We start from the raw sequence: 21,010 nt of genomic DNA, 5'->3' as shown, positions 1-21,010 counted from the left end.
GATGCAAAGATTTTTCAGATTTGAAGTGGGGTTGTGGTTTATTGTGAAGGCGAACAGATCAAAAACATACCATTAGTAAGACTAAATGTTACTCCAGATTTTTTTACATCAGGAAATTTATAACATTTGCTTTAAATTAAGTTTAGTCAAATATGTATTTAAACTAATTTTATTCTACACAAACATTTTATTTGGTTTTACTCAACATTAAACACCAAAACTGCTTTTTTTTTGTTTAAGCCAGTCTCATATGATTTTTTTTTTTACTCAGCTACCTGTTGAAGCTAATAAGAGTTTCTGTTCTCAGACACCATATGCTTTATTAAAAGTTTTCTATTACCGGCTTGTGTTGCAGCCAGTTTTCCCTTTTATTAAATTTCTTATTTTGGGATTCATCAGCAACAGATTTGACATTGCTTGATTCCGTGTTGACTTCATGGCAGATGAAACTTTCAAAACTTCAGATTTTTCTGGTTCTCTCTAGAAAGTTGAAGCTGTACAAACAGAAGCAACTTTACCTTTTATTTTTTTGGCATCTGTCTTTTTTCCAGGCCTTGTTAATAATTGGGAAAATTGAGCCTCTTTCTCTATTAAATTTTAACTTTCGGGTTTACCAGACCAGTTTGCTCAGTTTAGGTACCTTTTTACACTTTTCATGAGATATTTAGAAATTCCAAATAAATTCTGCCTGGTTAGGTTTGACAGAACAATTTTCCTGGTCTAATGTCCTGGTCTTTCATGAACAGCTTTGCAACCAAAGCTCCACTGACAGCCAGACCCAAGTCAGGATCTGGTCAGCCAACCTGGCAATTATTGTTTTACCCTCTTTAGCCAAGATAATACCACAAACAAATTATATGTCTATGCCAGCCTCACGAAGGCAGAAAAAAATGCACGGGAGCTTTGGCGTGCCAGATCAAGGATCCGTCTGCCAGCTGGAGTCTCTGGTTTCCCCCACAAAATCTGTCGGAGTGGAGGCCAGCCTGTGGGCGCTCCATCTTTCAGACTATATGATTGTTAATAAAACCCCAATAAAAATGTTACTCTGCCAAGAGAACCCCAGTAGTTCATTAGAAATTCCCCTCTGAGTTGTTGGCGGGACCTTTGGCGCAAAGTAAGCATGCCCCACTTACCGTCACTCACCTGTTTACATACTCTCCCACCAACCTACAGCCCCTTATAACCCTAACTTAACATTAGTGGTACAACAAAAATGGCAAGCAATATCTGAGCTATCCAGCCGTACAACTGCCCCTGATTCACAACAATTTTAATAAAGAAATACTCAGAAATGCCATAAGAACCTTTTAAAAGCATCAAATGCAGAACTTGCATTTGACTTTAGGTCATTGTCCCATTTTAAACCTAAAACTAGTGATTCCCCCTTGGCTTGTGGGTTGAAATACCAGAAGTGCGTAAGAGTAAGTTCTTTGCTGTACGTGTTGCATCTTTCTATTTGCATAAGTGATAATTACCTCCCAGCCAACGCTTTCAGAAATAGTCAGTGATGTAGTGAGAGCGTGAAGGGTATCCATAGAAACCACACAAAGTGAAAACACACACCTTTTTTCCCCTTTGCTTCCCATTTGGAAATGTTCAGGATGCATTCATATTCAGCGCCCCAAAACATAGCTATACTTGATCAAACAACAGCTTCTGCCTCGTCATTGTTGTGTCTTTGTAGCTGCTAGGCTTTTTCTGTGCGCACCAGTCCATCACGCAGGTCGTTTGGTATGCAATCTGCCACTTTCACTCATTTGTTTTCTTCGTCTGTACCGCCTCTGTTGGTGCTGTGCAGAGTGTAAGTGGAATTCTTTTTGTTTTTTTGTGTGTCCACAAGGCCTTCATGGATAGCATACAGATGCACACTGTCGTCTCCCAGACATAATACGCACAAACACAGACTCTTTGAAGTAAGATTTTTTTGACCAAAGCGTCCGCAAAAAAAAAAAGAATCTGTTTTATTTGTTGTGCTTGCATCAGTAACTTTGAATATCAGAAAGAAGCGGCCGTCATGTGGAATCACTCATGCTGTTAGCACAGCAAATCATAAACATTCACAAATAGCAGGCAGATGCAGGCATGCTCAGGGTTCAGTCATTTGAAGAGTTGGCCACAAGACGAGCTGGAGAGATGCATAATATATTTGATACAAAGTGAGCGCTATATAAACAAATACACAAACATACAGTACGTGTCCTGCGTGCGTGCATCAAATGCACGTAAATAATTGTTTACCACTGGCATGTGTCCATAATATAAACAAGCGGAGCTCGTGTCGGGTGGTCTGGTGTGTTCAGATGCATCACTCAGCGGCCGGTCCTCAAACTGCTGGGAGTCATTGCTTCTTGATGCTGGATGGCAGCAGAAGTAAACTGGGCTGTCTTTGTGGCACAAACATCTGCTTCGTGCCTGAAAAAGAAAAAAAAAGAGATACCTCTTTACCTCACACTGACTGATGTTGCAGGTACAGGGCATGGGGGATTTAGAAAAAAAAATGTTTTTGGAAACACATTTCAAGCATTTGCAGGTTAAATTTTAAAAGAAAAATTGACCGACTTTCAAGGTTTTTGATGTCTAATCTTCCACATGGAAACTGTGTATGTTGTGGATGCATTTGATGCTCAACTTTAAAGGAACGAAAGCAGAAAACTGAATTTCTTAGAAAAAATATTTTAAAATATGTTCTGACAAGGTCCTTAGTGATAACACATTGAATGGTTGGGTCACTGACGGCGTTTCGACGCAACAGCCCAACAGCATAAATTCTGCAGTAATCTGGCCATGAAAGACACCCACAAAGAGCAGAAGTGAGTGTGGCTGTCCCTGACCTCAACTTGCAGCACTAACCACTCCTCAGTCTTGTCTGTCAAGGCTCGCAGTGCTCATACTAACTAGCAAAAGCTTCATTTCAAACTCAGACAACAAAACGCTCTTTGTCTGCATTGTATGGAACTTTGATTTGCATGACTGCATGTTGCAAAGTAACACTTTTGCCTTGACATGTCACTCTTTCTTCATTTTTTTTAGGCTTCTAGTCAGAATTTGGCACATAATTGCTGTTGTTTGCTGTCAGTAAAAAAAAAGGCTGTTTTATTTTTTCCTTTTGCAGCAGTATTATATTATCCATGTCTTGATCACTTTCTACACAGACATTAATTAAGTTTAAAACTGTTTAATGCAGGCAAACCTATAAATCAAACATTAGACCTTATATGCCCTTCTCTATTTTTTTACAAACTGGTGGTTTCTGAATCATTTACAGTGTCTTGGGTTTTTTTTTTGAGGGGCACAATTAAACTTTAAATGGGATGATGTGATCATGCCTCCCATTTTGACAGGAGGCCTGAGGTAACAGGAACAGTTTAAGATAGCTCACCGAAATGACTCAGATGGAGAAAAGGCTGTGATTTTTTTTCTGAGTCCTTGCCTTTTTGCTGCAGACATTCTCTGAGTGTTTTAGCTGGTATTTCCACAAGATTGTCTTCCACCTATTTAGCTGAAGACTCTTCACTGCTGTGAAGACAGAGCGTTTGATTCACGATGTGGTGCAGCTGCACGCTCTCCTTGCATCCTCCTCTACCAGCAGAACTCAGGTGTGAGTGCATTATCCCATTTAAAGTGTGAGGTAGTTATTCCTCCATAAAGCCTCACTAGCTGGGGATAAAGTGGAGTTAATGTTTCCTCACACATATATGGTGCAGTTCAAATGCACAGAGAACTAATGTGGTGTTTTCACAATGTGTACGTGCATGTGTGTGTGTGTGTGCATGCAGGGGAGAGGAGTGTCCAGTCCCAGGCAGCCCCACAGCTGTTCCCTAATGGTAAATATGTGCTCATCTGGCTCCTTTCTCAGGGGCTTGTGGGTGTGGGGGATACAGGAAGCTAACCGAGTAGACTCTGATCAGGCCCCTCCCTTCACCACATGAGGAGCCCTCCTTCTGACCTTTGACCTCTGGCTTCTGCACTACGTTCCTCTTCTGTGAATGCCCTCTCAGTAACAGCCACTGTCTGCGTCAAGCCGAACCTTTTCAAAACACAGCTGCAAACAGGGAGCCTCTGATCTGCAGAGTGAGCAGTTTACAGTGGAAAGGTGGGGATGAGATGCTCCAGGTCTCATCGGGTTTAGCCTCCCGTGTCTGACGCCTGTCATTTATGCATCCCAGTCAAACAGGGTAGCGGTGTCATTAATGGTTTTACATACAAACAAAACAGCAAAGATTTATTTTGCTCTGAAAACAGATTAAGCTTACAAAATAATAACCACTGATATGTCCTGTTACTGGCTATATAATTCATAACAGTACTAATTTAAATTAATAGACTTTAGTTGTGATAACTGTTTTATCATGACAAAAAAATGTATATCTAAGATCATTAGAAAAAGTGAAATAAAAAAAGAATATAGTACAGATTGAAAAGCAATTTTGAAACCTGGTTGACATTTTTCTTAAGTTCAGTGTAACTCAAAAGGTCAATAGCTTGTTAATGCTGAATAGGAAAGTGAATTGGGGCCATCTGAGGTTTGTTTCCAGACTGAATTTAACTTTAGAGTCTCAAATTAATCTGATACTACAACCAGGTGTTGTGAGGAGGCAGTCTGCACAACAATTTTCTTGCCTCCTCGATGTGTTTAAGTTACAACATTGATAATTACAATGTAATCAGTTGTTAAGTTCACTGAAATTCAGATTTATCTCTAAACAAACACAATTTGTGACGTGTAAATACAGCTTACACTGAACGGCTATGCTTATTTCTTTAAATGATGGGCAAACATTAAAGTATCTACACGCTGCTGTAGCCCAGAGGGTTGATTTGTGTTAGTTTGTATTGAGTGTCACCATCATAAACCATTTCCTAGTTTTTGTATTTAGTTTTAAGTGTTTTTGGATTATTACTGAAAGAAGTGTTTTCTTAAACTAAAGCAACCTTGATTGAAACTTAAAGTGTGTCTTTTTCTAGTATGAGTTTACAAGTTTCAAGTGCCAAACTTAAAATATTTGACCAACTACTTTCAATTATCCTCAATGAAGCAGAATTTTTGTATTCCCAAAAAATTAAAAATGAGGGGAAGGAACAAAATGAATGAGAAAAAAAAAACAAGCATAAATTAGAAAAATACAGGACTTAGGGCAAATAAATGAAAGAAAAAAGATTTTCTAACACAAAATTGCTTGTTTTTACAGTTTCTAAAATTTAAAATTGGTGGTTTCCTTGAATAATGCAGGTATGGATTACACTTTATTTTCCCTCTAGTGATCTAAAAACTTTTTTTTTTAAAAAGCACAAACAACTTGTAAAAATGCAACACATGCAAGTTCAAGTTCAAAAGATAAAACAGCTCCAATATCTCAAGTTGTAATATCACTCCACTGTGACTGATCTATTGTTTATTGATGCATCCATCCAAAAGCAGATTGAATTTGCAGACATCCAAAGTTTAACCACGTTGGGAGTCAGACCAAAGATATTCTCTTTATTTGTGTTTTGATATGACTGGAATACACGAAATGAAGCTTGCACTGTTTAAAACACTTGTGTGTGGTGTTTCTAAACTCCTTCATCACGGCCTATTAGCTGCAGCCAGGGAGCCAATAAAGTGTCCATGACAAAGTTTTACTTCATACAAGAAGATAAAGCCCAGAGCCTTCCCAGGCATACTTTTTCATAAACTTGTAATCAAGAACTCCTCATCAATCTGTGGAGTTCCTTCATGGCTTTTTTGGCAAAACCACCCGTTTCAGTAGATTTGCAGCAAACTGAATACCAGTGGAGATGGGAGGGTTGGTGAAACTCGATTATATCATTATATCATCCAATGCAATTCAGCCCAATTTTCAAATAAACAGCGTTTTTATCGAAACGACGCCAGGAAAAAACGAACTCATAAATCTGTAGGGACATAAAAACCTTGATACATCAAAGAGATTTACGATTTAATTATACAATAAGAAAGTTAAGGAGGATGACTGTTTTTTTTTTTTTTTAAAGAAGAAGCCTGTTTGTTGACAAAATACAGTCAGAGTGCTTCAAGTAACTATTTGTTGCAAGTGCATGTTCATTACCGCCGAGTAGCTCCCTCCATACAGTCTGGCCTATTTCGAGATATGGTGCCCTAGTTTCCGTTAGTTTCCCCGTAGAAATAGGAGCATCTTTAGAGTTATTTTGGACACAGCTGTGACAGATTTGTCTCCTTATATTTATTGTTACGTGTAGAGTATAGTTCACCTCTGTGCTTTAATCGAGCTGCTGAATGACCCTGTAGCTTTCTAAGCATATTCTTTTTCACCAAAAGCTTCCATTCCCTCTCCATTGATGTCAGGAGTTTGTGGTCATTCTGAATGGGCTTTGAGTAAAACAAGAAAGATTTGAAATAAAATATGTTCTATGGCCCACAGTGAAGCACGAATTGCACCTTTTTTGAGAACAAATATTGTGCACGCAATATTTGAAATTGTGCATCTCAAACCAGAGCACAGTAGATCGTGCTAGTGTTAATCCAAAACACACGTACCAGAGTGTGTGAGTCTCCTTTGTCTTTACAAAACCATAATGTCAGAAATGTTTCTTCACTCTCTAAACACATGATCATTACAGGCTGATGAGATAGCAGCCAACTAAGCATTGTGTTGAAACACCGTCTTATTGTCTCGTCTGCCAACGGTCTCTGCTCGTACTTTGTAATTATAGTTACCCACAATGCTGTGCCGTTGTCTAGCTTAAGACTGAGGTGTCACTCTTTGATTAGTGTCATTGTAGGTATGTTTCTAGATGGGAAAAACACTTCTTGCAGGCAGAAAAAAGCAAATGTTCCCCAATAAAAAAATTTTTGTAACGATTTTATTTCTGAATGTTGGTTTCTGAATTCAAAGGTCAAACAGAGACGCCCAACTTTTCATAAGTTGTAAACAACAGAAGCTAATGACCTCAAATAGAAGCAATCCAATCTTATGGTGTCTGGAAGAGGGAGTCTGTTTTTTTGGAGAAAAAAACTAGTATTAATTTAAAAAAAAATATGGAAAAGAAATAGAAAATGTAATAAGTACAAACAGAAACTCTGGAAAAAGAAATTCAAAAGTGACCAAACTGTAAAATCACAGATAACCGGGCATGTTATACACATTCAAGGATGCGCGAAACGTGTGCAAGTTTAGCCCATGGTGTTCACACTAGACGAGCTGGGAGGGGCTACACCTTTTTTTTTTTCTACTGCTTAATTAGCACATACATTAGCATTAGCACAACCTACAGTTGGAAGAGGCTTGGTGAAAAATGTCGAAGTGATGCAAATCTTTCTCCAGGCTTTTTCTCTTTCACAACTTTATTCAGATAAATGAGAGATTTGGTCTCATATAATTCCATCCAGGAAAAAACTGCAATTGATTTCTTCTGATCAATTTTCAAACTGTTGCATATTCCATGAATTGTTCCAATTGGTCAAGTTCAATCTAGTTTAACTTTTGCGTAGCTATGCATGAACACAATGGCTTTTAAGCTCAGAATCCCAAAACATGCATTTACGCTCTTACACAGACTTTTCATTGGAAGTGGCCACATGAACATGTTGCTTAATAGGTGATGCATCCCAATTGTTCCAATCTTTCAAACCTCATATCTTTTTTATATAATAACCTATTTTTCAAGTCTTTCTTGAACTCTTTTTTGCAGTATGTTTAAACTTAAATGGATGAACAAACCTTTTATTAGGTAGATGATTTTATTAGATTCGTCTGTTTTTTTAACCCACCTTTCAAACAACGGTAGTGTTAATTACGTTGATCCTTTTTCCTGATGCCCTTTCTTGACCCTGTTGGCAAACCTCATGAGGTTAACAGAAACTAAATTCTGTGTGTTTGCAGAATTCTATCCAATTTTTCCTACAGCCACATCAACCACACAACCGTCAACTGATACAGCATTGCTCCAAACTAAAACAAAAATGTTTGTAGATGGACGACAAACAAGTGTCCTTTTGGCTGCATCATGTAATACATGTAAACGTGTAAAGGCCCGTACACACCGGGACGAATATTCGCCAGGCGTTATTCGCCAGCGTTTTTCGCCACGTTTTTTGTGTTCACACCCAGGCGATTTTCGCTGACGATGAGCCGAGCGAACATGCAATTTCATTCCCTGACATTAGATGGCGCTTAATGTAAAACAGAAATACTCCTGTACACAAGGTGGCGCTGCGCAACTTTACGCTTCTTAAAGTTGCTTTTCACTCAGAAGAAGAAAGCAAGTATTTACACGCTTGTCAGAATCATACTAGGAAAACATGAATATTTCAAGCACCAGTAGCTCCAACTGGTGCTTGGTTCGGGGATATTTTAGAATGTCCGTCATTATTTCTTCGCGGCTGTGTAGATGCAACTCGCCGTCTATCTCCTTTGCTGGTATGTGTGCTCAGCAAGGCAGTTTTGTGTTTGAGCGCCCCCAAGTTGTGTTTTACTGTAACTTCAGAGGATCCAGACACGTGTGCAAAAGCGCCGTTCTCATTGGTCGAATAGATTTCGACGCGACGCTTCAAACCAAAAAAACGAACCCGAGGCGTTTTTTAAAAAGTGACGCTTTGACGCGTGGCGTTTTTTCGCGTCGGTGTGCACACTCACATTGGTGCCCTTTGTTTAGTCACGAGGCGTTAAACGTCGGCGAAAATCGAGGGCGAAATTCGTCCCGGTGTGAACAGGCCTTAATGCTAAACGGAACAAAGAACTATTTCTTGATGTTGTCAACAACAACAGCAAGAAATGGTAAAGTCTGAATTCTTGATTAGTTTAGAAAAAAGTTTTAGTAGAAAAAATATGTTTGCTTTTATTATTTTGACTGCCAATCCATGCAGCACAAGATTGGATCATCGTCTCTCCTTTCAGAAAGGAAAAGGTGATGTGTACGATGCTGAAGGCAATAAAAGAGGTACTGGACCTCCTTTTCCTTTCAATTTTCTGGAGTCCAATGTCATTTTTCAAAGGAAGCACTCAGTTCATTTCCAGGTCATTACACTCAGTGAGAATCATTTCTTTTCAAAAAGACCCAGGCTACGTCCGAATTCCTTCACTACTCAATACTTGCCGGCTCCGCTGGCGAACACTGGCACCCTACCACTGCACCCCCCCCCCACAATGCATTGCAAAGTTTAGACCACAATGCATTGCGTTTGAACAATTCTATACAAAAACAGGTATTTTTTGATAAACCATCAATGTTTTCATCATCAGAACACAGTGTATTCATAATTAGTTGTCATAAAAAGCTCATATCAATTCAATTTTCACTTTGTGTAGTTGGTGACGTCATTTTGGTCATTTAAAAAAGAAAGGTTTGGTTGGTTTGTCTGTAACATTTGTTTTTTCCAGCCAGTATTAGTTTTATATAAATTATGTTATGTTATTAGTAGTGTGTTATCGCATTTAACTACTTTTTGCATTATCAACAGATATTTTATTGAAGCAAAGATGGTCTTTGCAAGTTTTACTTTCATGATGCAGGAGAAAACAAATTAAAAAATTGTTAAAAAAAAGTTTTCTGCGATGAAACTGAATAATGTTGCATCATTTAGTTATTTGGGATGTTGCTGAAATGCAAAAGCAGTTTAGGAACATGTAAGCAACTCAGTCACTTTAAAAAGTTTTGAGTATTACTGTTTAAAATCCCAATCCAATCATCTTTTTCTATTGACATTTTTTCATCTGCTCTTCATTCACCACTATGTAATCAAACACGTAGAAAAGCAGCTTTAATCCCAATTTTCTTTGTATATGAACGCCATCATTAGAAAAATGCCACAAGAACATGTTAAAACACCAAAAACACCATTTTCCTTGTAGTGTGTCTTTTACTGCTTTTGTTGTTTTTTAGAGTTTTCTTTTTCTGTTTTTGGTTTCCTGGCTTTGTGCTAGTTACATCAATGTGTGTAGGAGGATAAATAAAACTTTTTTTTTTAACTTCGGATCTGTAAAGATCCTAGCCTTCATTGACATGTTTTACAGTAATTTGTTTTTAGTTTTTTTGTCTCCTATTTGTGGTCTTAAGACTACAAATCTTCCTTCTTTTTATTTTTGTTTTAAAAAAAAGATTTTAAAGTTTGAGTTTATTGATTTTTACGGAGCCCCTAAAGGGCCATTGATGAAAAAAAAAATTGAAGTAAAAAAATAATTTTTGAAGTAGAAAAAAATAAAAAGATGCGCACCAGTATTTTCCTGTTTTCAGAAAGTTTACAAGGTTCATATCCTCAACTTTAGCCATTCTCAAGACAACTGTAGCTACTTTGTGCACAATGAACAAGCAAGTCAACCATCCGATATCTTCTGAAACTAACTGGTGCGCACCTGATAATAACTGGTGCACACCTGATACTACCTGGTGCCACCTGATGCTAACTGGTGCGCACCAGTTAGTATCAGGTGCACATCAGTTTTTTTTTTTAATTCAAAAATATTTTCTTTTACTTCAAAAACATTTTTTTTCCCTCCATTTCTTTTTTTCCTCAATGGCCCTTTAGGGGCTCCGTAGGATTTTGCTTTGATAAACACAGGAACATTTCTCCTTCCTACCCAAAGCATATTCATGGAAATAATGAAATATTAATGAGATAGAAAAATACATACTTGGAAAAGTCTGCTGTTAAAAATCTTACAGTGGGCAGGCAACACGTGAAAGGACTGTAGAATGCTTTAAACCAATATTTAAGCAAATGTTAAACTACAACATGTATTTCAAATTCCCTATCCTCTGTGTTAAATTGTAATCTGATAATATTGGATCATGTTAATCCCACAAAACCTAATGCTGCACAAAATACTCTTTGTGTGAAAAGGTCACATCTGACCCTACAGTTTTGATGTCATCCATAAGGTTTTATCCTTTTAATTGAGATTTGTTGCATGTATAGTAGGTGTATATAATTCTTATGCTACATGCACACCGGGCATGTGACGCTGACGCACTAAAAGTCCGTTCTTGAATGGGCGTTTAGGATATGATGTTCACGCTGGACTGTCGCCGCCCGATACTGGTGCATGGCCCTACAGTTGGAATAGATTTGGTGCTAAACGTCAAAGGATTGCAAATCTCTGAATCTTGCTCAAGGCTTTTTCTTTCACGGCTCTAATCCAATACATGAAAGACTGGGTGTCATATAATTCCAGCCAATTACTCATTTCTCCTCTACGATCAATTTTTAAACGGTTGGCACTTTCGTGAATTGAAAGAGGTGCCATCCATACGTCGCTACCAAATCCAAATCTCTGATTGGTCAAACTTCAACCCGGTTTAGCTTTCAACACGCGTTCAATGGCTTCACGTTTTGTCCGTGAGCGGTCATAGAAACTTTTTAGCGATGTGTGAATGTGAGAGTTTTGAATGCGGAAGCCCAAAATGCAGATTTACACATTTTACTTTTTATTGACAGTGGTCGCTCGAACACACATTGCAGAGGCTGGTGTGAATGTAGCATTAGTTGTTGAGAATGAGATACACCATGTTTGAGTATTGCGTACTGTATATTCCCAAATAATGTTTTAGTTTTCTTACCCAAAAGCATGTAAGGTTTACTTTAAAGCTCAGAAAAAGAAAAAGAAAAAAACAAAGCCCTCTGGTCTTTGCTGTGGGAGCAAGTTTCCCCTGTACTTTTTAAAATGGAAGTCTTTGTGAATTTGTCACTGTCTAGAGGTGAGACCTTCACTATTCTAGTTTGACTTTCTCCAATAAGTTTAGCTAGCGCAGGTGTCAGGTAGCTGAAATTGCTTTTTTGTCCCCAAAATGCCTGGAAGGTTTTGTTGAAATTAGGAAAAAGAGGTGTTTTTCTTTGAGTGTGCCTGGAGGGAAGAAATTTGACTTTCCAATGGATGAAAGCATTTGCCCTGCAGTGGAAGGGACTACTGAAAGTTTTAACTCCATTTGACCATAAAAGAGCAATCCTGTTTATAGATCCTCAGAGGAAATGTTTTGCAAACCTGTGTTTGGCTGTGCTACCTCTAACATTTCAATCCGCTTTTATTAATAAAAACATTCCTTTTCTATATTTCATTGTCTCTTTGTTCCTTTCCCTCTTTTCCTTTACTTCGTCTTGTTTGACAGAACTAACCTGCTGGATGTTTTAATGGCATGTCTTTTAACTTTGCAGCATCATGCATGTATGAGCGACTTCCAAAACTGAGTCGAGACTGCGTCACCAGCGTCTGATGCTTTTTGTCTGACTGACTGTTTGCCTACAGAGACCTGCGCCGTCAACAACGGTGGCTGTGACAGCACGTGTCACGACTCAGTGACAGGCGTCCGCTGCAGCTGTCCTGTCGGGTTCACCCTGCAGCCCGACCGCAAAACCTGCAAAGGTAACTTACCCATCACTTGTGTCGCAGTCATGCTCTGGTTTCACAAAGTTATAGATACTAAGAATAGACACAAACAGCAACTAGTTCTTCAAATTCACACCTATTTTTCCCCTAGACTTCATGAGCCTCATTGTTCAGTGAACTTGTGTGCTTTAACTTTCTGCTCTTCTGCAGTTTAGGGTTAGCAGTATCATTTGTGCTGCCTTTTTTTATGTTATGTTGTATAAAACTGCAAAACTGACAAAAGTCACCACCAAATCCGAGTCCCTGATGGGTCAAGGTTCAACCTGATTTAACTTTCAATACATGTTTGTAATTAAACAGACCTGGAAACCTGGGTAGCAAAGCGTGAACATGAGAGTTTTTTATTTGCGTGTTTACAAAGACTTTTTATTGGAAGTGCTTGTTTGAACGTGCCTTGCCAAGGCCAGTGTAAATGAATTATTACAGTTTAGTTTGGGAGGATATCTAAACAGGCGACTCTGGTACAAGAAGACAAGATTCGGCCTGAACCCAAGCACATCTTCAGGCTGAAAACAAAGATGAAGTATTATTTGATCCTCTTCTTTTGGTGAATATATTGTGACCAGATTAGGAGGAGACCTCCGCTCCTCAGAGAGATGTTCTATTTGTAATGGGGATTCAGAACTAATCAGAACTGTTACAAACTTCACCAAAGCAGACAACTATTCCATGAAAGGTCGAACACGTCAAAGTGATTGAGTGCTGGCTGCAGACATCATGAGGATAGCGAGTGGATAAAGATGAAAAAATGATGAGTTTGAATTGACTGCTGTGCCGCTTCACTGTGTGAGAGCTACAGCCCATAAAAACCACATGAAAAGTGATTTTAGTCAATTTAAGGATCAGTCAAGCTGTCTGCTGAACCTCATTCCTGACTTTTATGGGAGCGACATTGCCGTTCAGTGCAGTGCACAATAGTTGTGTTTGTTTAATTTTTATTTTTATTTTTTACCTTTCCTCTGCAGACATCTCCACCCTCTCATTTAGTTTTAACAAAGCTGATGCTAGAACAATAATGCCGTTAGGGGCCAGAGAACAAAACTCCAAATGAGTGTCGCTGCAGATCCCACTGATGTTCACACGGGCCGCTCTGTGCTAACTAGAGACATAAATGTCCTTTGTTTTTACAGCTTGTTATAATTGCACCCAGTTGCCAAAAGAAACCATGAGCCGCAAATTGAATTTTCTTTCATTTTTAGTTGTGTTGAGTGATTTGATCTTCCCAAACCTCATGAAGATAATCTCCCCGCAGACATCGATGAGTGCCGTCTGAACAACGGGGGGTGTGATCATGTGTGCCGAAACACGGTGGGCAGCTTCGAGTGCAGCTGCAAGAAAGGCTACAAGCTGCTGACCAATGAAAGGACTTGCCAAGGTAGGCAGTTTATTCAATGCCACTTTGAAATAAAACACAAATTGTCACATTTTTCCTGTTTGGAAAGTTTCTTGCGCGTTTTATGATTTGGTGGACGCCATGAGTGTTTAGCTGCTGAATAAGTGTTTTTTTTTTCTTTTATGAGTTGGCACAGGTGGGTACTATTTTTTGGCTTCAGCTCCTAAACCTCCCTTACATTTTTTTTTTTCGATGACTTGGGCCTCAAGAAAACTGTCTAATGCAAAAAAGACAAGAATGTACAAGCTCTGGAGGCCCTCCCCAAGTGGAAAAACAGATGACACTTTTTTTTAAACTCTGGTCCTCATTGATGTGGTCAGTCGAAACCCAGCCTGGCACACATCAGTGTCATGCAGTGTGATTAGAGTCGTTGCGGTCAATCGCGCCGCTCCCTGCACAGCACTCAAACACCACATGTGGTCAGTGCAGTGTCACTCGAATTTGCAGTCACTTTTGTGTCTTTCCAAAACTATTTTGTGGTAGGATGCCTTTTCCTCATTATGTGGAGCCAAACAATACAAAGTTTATTGTGCTGCAGTGCCACAGATAACTGAGAAAATGTGGTCTTTGCTTGTAAGAATTTGAATCGCAGCTTGTTTTCTGTGGCTCCGAGTGTTAAACAACTCGGCCGTGCGTTGGGTCAAAGCTGAAACAGAGATGTCCTTGTTTGGACTTGTGTGTTTTGTCTGGACACAGGGATTGTGATAGCGCTTGACTCCTCTTGGTGTGGGAGAGGTGTTGCCAAATGTACTAAAACGCATAACGCTGAGTCACCTGTCTGCCTCTCGACTTCTCCTCTTCGTCTCCTTGTTTTTTCATGTGGAATCATAGCCCAGGTTTATGTAGGCAGAGTTACTTCAGTATATTACTTCTGCATCTCCCACAGTTGTTCTGTCCTGGGGACTCATGTGTTTATTACAAAAGATTAGTACTGAATGCTTCACAAAACTGGGAGACGTACAACAAATACATTTGAAGATAATGATGAAAATAAACAATATAATGATTTAAAAAATGAAAATTTAATTTGTATATCTTTGCCAAATATGATGTAATGTTTGTTTTTTCCACAGTGAGGAGCAGGTTTTGGAGGTCAAGGCAATTGTGTTGTGAGTTGTTGTGTGATGTGTTTTTGCTAAAATAACAAAACAAAAGCAGTGAAACTATTTTTTTCTCTCTGCTAAATTTGTTAAAGGCTTTCATCAATATTTCTAATCTAATAATAAGTTAATCTGCGAAACTAAACAAAAGCTAACCACAAAAACAATTTTTTTTTTAACTACCCTTTATAAAGTCTACGTGGTTGCCTACTCCAACCAAACGCTGAATGAATAGAATGGTAGATAGAGATTTAATCAAATTGAAAATGTAAAAAAATGAAAAATTACAGTTTAGAAGTGCCACTTTAATCATCTTTTGATCTATCTCAAAACCACTCCCAGATCTTTTAATTATCATTGTGCTGTCTTAAGCCAAAATTGGAAAACCTGCGTTGTTTTCTAGCACATAGTTTCTGCAGAGCAGGAGGAGTTCATTAGAAATTTGCCACTGAGTTGTGGGCGGAACCGTTGGTGATGACCAACTTCCACTACCCACTTCCCATCATCCTTTGTTTACACACTCTCCCGCTGGCTTACAGCCACTTACAACCCCAAGCTAACATTAGCAGTGTAACAAAATTGGAAAGATATAACAGAGCTATCCAGCCTTACAGTTTTGAGCCAGATGCCTGTGCAGACGAGGAAAACAAAGATGTAGATTGATCCACTCATCTACAAGTTGTTGAACCTTTACTTAACCAGGTAGGTCGATTGAGAAAAATTTGTTATTTACAATGACAACCTGAGTTTTTGAGTGGATGCATCAGAATGGAATGAATTGCCTTATTGTAGTTTCTACATTACAAGCACATACTCACAGCACTTTTTCGTCTGCTCCTGATAAAGAAATGCAACTCTAAGCTTAATTTTCTTTACAAATGTACCACATCATCAGAAAAATCCCACAAGAACATGGAAAAAATGCCAAAAACACAATTTACATTGGAGTGCATCTTTAACTAAAATTGTTTGCGTTTAGGAAAGATAAATCATATCTAAACTTTTTTCTTCTTGTTTCTCAAGATTATTAAAACTACAAGTTGGACAAAAGCCCTATTTTTAAAATATTCCTTTTAAAATAGAAATCATTAATTTAGAATAATTTTATCTGTATATGGAGCAAAATTCTATCTCTTTTTTTAAAATAATCCTAATGACACGGTTGTGACATCACCAGGTTACATTACTTAAAGGAGAAGACCATTTGGCCAGCATGCACCCAAATGTAGATGCTTGATTTGTTTGTCATCGTGTTCTTCTCCAGCGAAACAATTTTTTTCTGCCTCCTCAAGGTGTTGAGATGTGAAAGCTGAACTATGTGCTTATCGTGGTTTAAACAGTCATGGTGTTTCCCCGCTGTCAGTAGGCCGTGGTCCATAAGTCAGGATGGGGCATGTCTGATGAGCTCCTGTCAGCATTCCTTCATCCACCACTCCTCCTTATCTTCCCCACGGTACTAATCCAAATCAGGGTGCTCGGACCTTCTGTTTCCTTTTGTGGAAACATCTATCTCTGACAGGTGCTTTGTCAAATTTTAGGGTAGAAGTTAATGAGAAGTATGCTTTTTTTTATTGATTTTTATGTTAAGCCTGAAACAGTAAATGGTGTATACCTGTATAGCACTTTTCTATCTTCTCAGATGGCCCATTCATCTATGCACACAAACACTTTTACAACCTGTAAGGGTAAACTAGGTAAGACAGATGTGTCGCACAGATTATTCATTTTTTCAACCCACCTCCAAAATCCTGTGCTCTGTGCTAGCGGCCTGTTAGTGCTGTTCATGCTCGTCACGTGTCCCTCGTGTACAACCTGGCTGCTAGAAGAGAGGAAATAAGACAATCAGAGCATAATTTGTTTGGGCATCCTCTTACGAGTGATTACTTACCATGTGCACACTCCGTTCATGCAGCATTTTTGCACACAGACAGTAAGGAGCCAGTGCACGCACCTTACTAATCTCTGGGGTGCTGCCTAAAGGGCGCCCTGCAATGGCTTCACCTGTACATCCTAAGTGTGTGTGTCATTACCAAAAATTTTTTATGTTAAACATGCACAACAATGGTACATTCCATTTTCATGAGGTGGACTCACAAGCCTCAAGGGAACTGCAAGACACACCTGAGGCTCCTCTTAAGATGCAGCCCCTCACCCATTACCCCTTTAGCCCTGAAAACCCAAACACCTACAGCACCCTTATGAGGGTTGAGCCCTACGGGGGCATGTGACTAACAGTCAGGGGGTGGAGTTGTTCTTTTGGGACTTTCAGGTGTCCTTTAATGATGAGGTCATCCGTTTTTGCCTCACCGGACTGAAATACGCATTCAGTTTAGTTTATGCTGTACCATCTCCTGTTATATTTATGCATATTATGAGACAGTAGCCATCCAACTGGGCTTCATAAGGTTGATGATCATATAATAAAACGACAAACACTGTTGCAGCCCCAGAATTTGTGTATTCGTGAGGGTTTTTTTTCCGCTGCCATCTTGACTTTTTCTCTCTCCTGAGATGCTGTGGTCTTTTGCACAACCTGTGAATGTTACAGGCTTAAGGCTTTAGCAGTTGTCAAATAACTCACCTCCCTGTTGTCCCTGAATGCAAAAGTAATTATAACCCACAGCTTTAATTACTTTAGTTAGGTAATGTAGCTATAAGGGATTTTGCAGAGCTTAAGTTAAAAGTTGCCTTTGTCTTCCAGCCCATTCTACATTCACATCAACTCAAGCAAATGACTGTTCTGACTTTTTTTTAAAACTTCCTTTACTTGTAGAAACACTGCGACAAGATCTTAAATGTTCTTTTAGATTGATGTTCGGCCATGTTTTGGTCAAAACTGGTCCATATTTCAAGATACGGTGGAGCTGATGTCAAAATCAATAACACCCTTCAGGTTTTTCCAACTTTTTGAGTGGGCTTTTATGGCTATTCTTCAAAGCCTTTGTACACCTTTATAAATCAATCACTTTATAAGAGTTTCATCACACCACATCTTTTATGTTTTTACTGCCCTGCCAACATGCCTGCCAAGTATTAACCTCCGTGATTGAGTGCAGCTGAACTGTCTGTGAACGATTGTGCCCACTTTGAAACAAAATTTGAAAAATCGTATCCGTGCTGCGTTACCATGTAGTATTTCTGCAAGTTTTCATCACTCCGTCTTCCCGCTTTCATTAAAGTTACTCAAGCTCGCTGTGGTAATTGCTGTGAGATACCGGGCCTCATCTGTTTGACGAAACCTGGCTGTACCTAATAATCCCGAAGAGGTTCAGATGTGGCAGATGGAAGCACAATATTCCTGGGAAAACCCTGGGAACTTTCCTTAAAGGAGTCAATTAGACATCCCAAAAAATGTTAGTACACCCCCATTCTGTCCCATTACGTGCTGCCTGGGCTTGACACCGACTGTTACTGACATTAAAGAAGACCTTGATGATGATAAAAAAAAAATTCCACATGTCATCAATCTAATTTTGCTTCTTTTATCAAACCTTACAAGGCAGATTTAGACCAAAGAGTTGGAGGGGGCTATGAAGACCCCAGAGAGCCGCATAACATAACAGCCTTCTTTTTTTTTAGGTAGAGATAGAAGTGCTGATAAAACATCTGGCCTATTATGACATGTTACAAGTATTTCTAAATTGTAATTGTACTTTTTTTTTTACTTCAAATTTTGTTGCTGCATGTGGAACCAGCTGGTTTCCTTAAAGACCCACTCCAATAAAAATAATGTTTTTGGTGTTTTTGACATTACTTTTGGCTGTTTGCTCAAGATGGAGGACAAATATTAGGAAAATTAAGCTCAAAATTGTATTTCTTAAATTTCTTTATTGAAATTGTTGTGAATAAGGAGTAGACAAAAATTTGCCAAAGGTGCCGCCCACAACTAAGGGCCAAATTTTTGCAGAAACTTTGTACTAGAAAAGGGCATAATTATATCTAAAAGAATACTGGGAACACTTTTAAAATAGCTTGAAAAGATTATCTGAGTGGGTCTTAATGCTTTTTAAAAGCTCCTGGCATTTTCAACATTTGGTAAAGGGGAAAAGGGGAAAAAAGTTGTTTTTTTAGTGCATTTTTTTCATTTTAAGTAAACCAAGGATATTTGAATCATTTTTAGGTTGAACACTGAGAGTAGAGTGAAGCTAAAAATAAATAATTAATGTAACCATGAAATGTTTTTAAGATTATATCTGTTTAGTTAAAAGAGCATCTGTTTTACAGTTTTCCAAATAGAAATATATTTTAGCGCAGAGCAAAGACAATGAAAGTCATGTCATGGAGTTTCATCCCAGATGCAAAAAGTGTAAATGATTGACAGGTTGTGGGAAGGAAGTGCAGCCCCTCGACTCTCGTTATCAGTTGAAAAGCTGGCTGTCTTCTGACTCCTGCTGTGGGTGCTTGTTACTATCAGAATGCTTTGACGCTTTCATTTCAGCTCACCGTAATGAAAAACCACTCAACTGCAGGAGGTCATGCACAGTACAGAGCATCAAGAAAGGTCTCTTCCTTTCAAAACTTACACTATCTTGCTGTGCTGGGTGGCGTCACCCACTGCAGTTTATATTCCCCCCCGAAACAAAAGCAGGACAATTGGAAAAAAAAGCTCATAAAAACCTCTGCTGCGATCTGTTGGAGTAGCTCTAACCACATGCTTTTCTGTCTGTGCAGATATCGACGAATGCTCTTTCGACCGCACTTGTGACCACTTTTGTGTGAACTCTGCCGGCAGCTTCCAGTGTCTCTGTCATAAAGGATACGTCCTCTATGGTGTGGCGCATTGTGGAGGTGAGCCAACACTCTTCTGACTGTTTGCTGTGTTTGACGTTGATTGCTGGAAGGCACACTTATCACATAATATAGCAATATTTTTACTCTCTGATGACCAGTTTTCTTTTCACTTTTAGGTTAATGTGATCCCACACGCATAACTAAGGTTACTTTTCCATTAAGAATCTTAGCGAGGCCTTACACAAACAATCAAAAACTTCCCTCTAGGTGGTCGTGAGAGATTCCCATGTAGGTAAACTGTAAAAACAGCTTCTTTAGTAAAGGAGAGGTTTGTTCGCTCTGTCAAAGCGAACTTTATTATAAATATTGTTATTATTTTACACCTAGAATACAATGCAAATCATTTTGTTCTATAATTAGCTCATTAATCATACCACTGCAGTTCAAAACAAATTGGCAGAGAGGGAGCAAGTAATGCGAACAACTGAAAAGACACCAGGCCAATCCTTTTCTTTTTTTTTTTAGAAAAGCTTTTTGTGTATTGAACAAAAGGGCAATCTTTACTTCTCCCACAATGAAGCGGCTCTACAATATTTTACACTCTCAGGGAACAGCACCAGCAGATGACAATAAAAAGATAAAAGATGATTGAGAAAAATCAGGAGGCTGTTTAACGTTGTCATAGATTGATGGGAACCCTGTCTACTCTAAAGGTGCAACAGCCTTTGGTTTGAGACCAAAGTCTTTCAGCCAAGATAGAAGACCATCTCTTCCTTTCGTCTTCCTTTGATGGAGCATACATCACTATGTTGAATCCTCTGCTGACTTCCAGGCCTCCAGAGGAGATTGCATAGATATAGACGACTAGGCTCTGCAGTGGCTCAGCCTGCATTCTTTGGTTTAACCTACACCGATGTGCTGTAATGCACCTAAACGTGCCACACTGAAGCGCAGCATTCTGTTTCAACATTGATTGTTTACCTACAAAACCGACACATTCATACCTGCAGCCTCAGCTGCCTCACTTCAGTCTTAAAGATCCACAATTGACTGAAATGGAACCATCAGCATCTTACACTTCATTAGTGGTTGCAATGCTGCAGAATTGCTTTACGATGTAAGTGATTGGTTACGTTTTGCAAAGCCGCTGTGGTTTTAAAATCACATATTTTGCCACATTTCACAGATGAGGTAGTAACTAGTTATCAGTGGAAACCTGTATTGTGTATGTGAGGGATTTTGGCTTCTTGGTAGACAGGGATAGATCACACTAAGCAGCTGAGAGAGTGATCGGGAGTAAATGCTCTTCTACACCGTTGTTGAATGAGCCAGTGGTGAATGATGTCCTCTTGCTTTTAGATAACCCATGATTTTTATGGTCCATTCATCTTAACCGGCCACAGCCAAAGTTCAGTTACTCCCGACGC

General features: G+C 39.0%; 1 protein-coding gene across 2 annotated transcripts in view; it reads left to right on the top strand.

Annotated features, from left to right (window-relative positions):
* The window catches only part of scube3 (signal peptide, CUB domain and EGF like domain containing 3), a 96,829-nt gene that overhangs the window by 64,603 nt on the left and 11,216 nt on the right, over window positions 1–21,010 (top strand). Inside the window, exons 7-10 of one of the 2 annotated variants that reach the window (XM_011477411.3) lie at window positions 3,777–3,824; window positions 12,219–12,335; window positions 13,612–13,734; window positions 19,524–19,640. In XM_011477411.3, the coding sequence (XP_011475713.1) occupies window positions 3,777–3,824; window positions 12,219–12,335; window positions 13,612–13,734; window positions 19,524–19,640 (405 nt within the window). The remainder of the gene's footprint in view (window positions 1–3,776; window positions 3,825–12,218; window positions 12,336–13,611; window positions 13,735–19,523; window positions 19,641–21,010) is intronic. The other variant, XM_011477412.3, reaches the window with a different exon arrangement.

This window comes from Oryzias latipes, chromosome 7 (genome assembly GCF_002234675.1).
Source record: "Oryzias latipes chromosome 7, ASM223467v1".
Classification (NCBI taxonomy): Eukaryota; Metazoa; Chordata; class Actinopteri; order Beloniformes; family Adrianichthyidae; genus Oryzias; species Oryzias latipes.
Note: the sequence above shows the minus strand (reverse complement) of the source record. Positions and strands in the feature narration are given on the sequence as shown.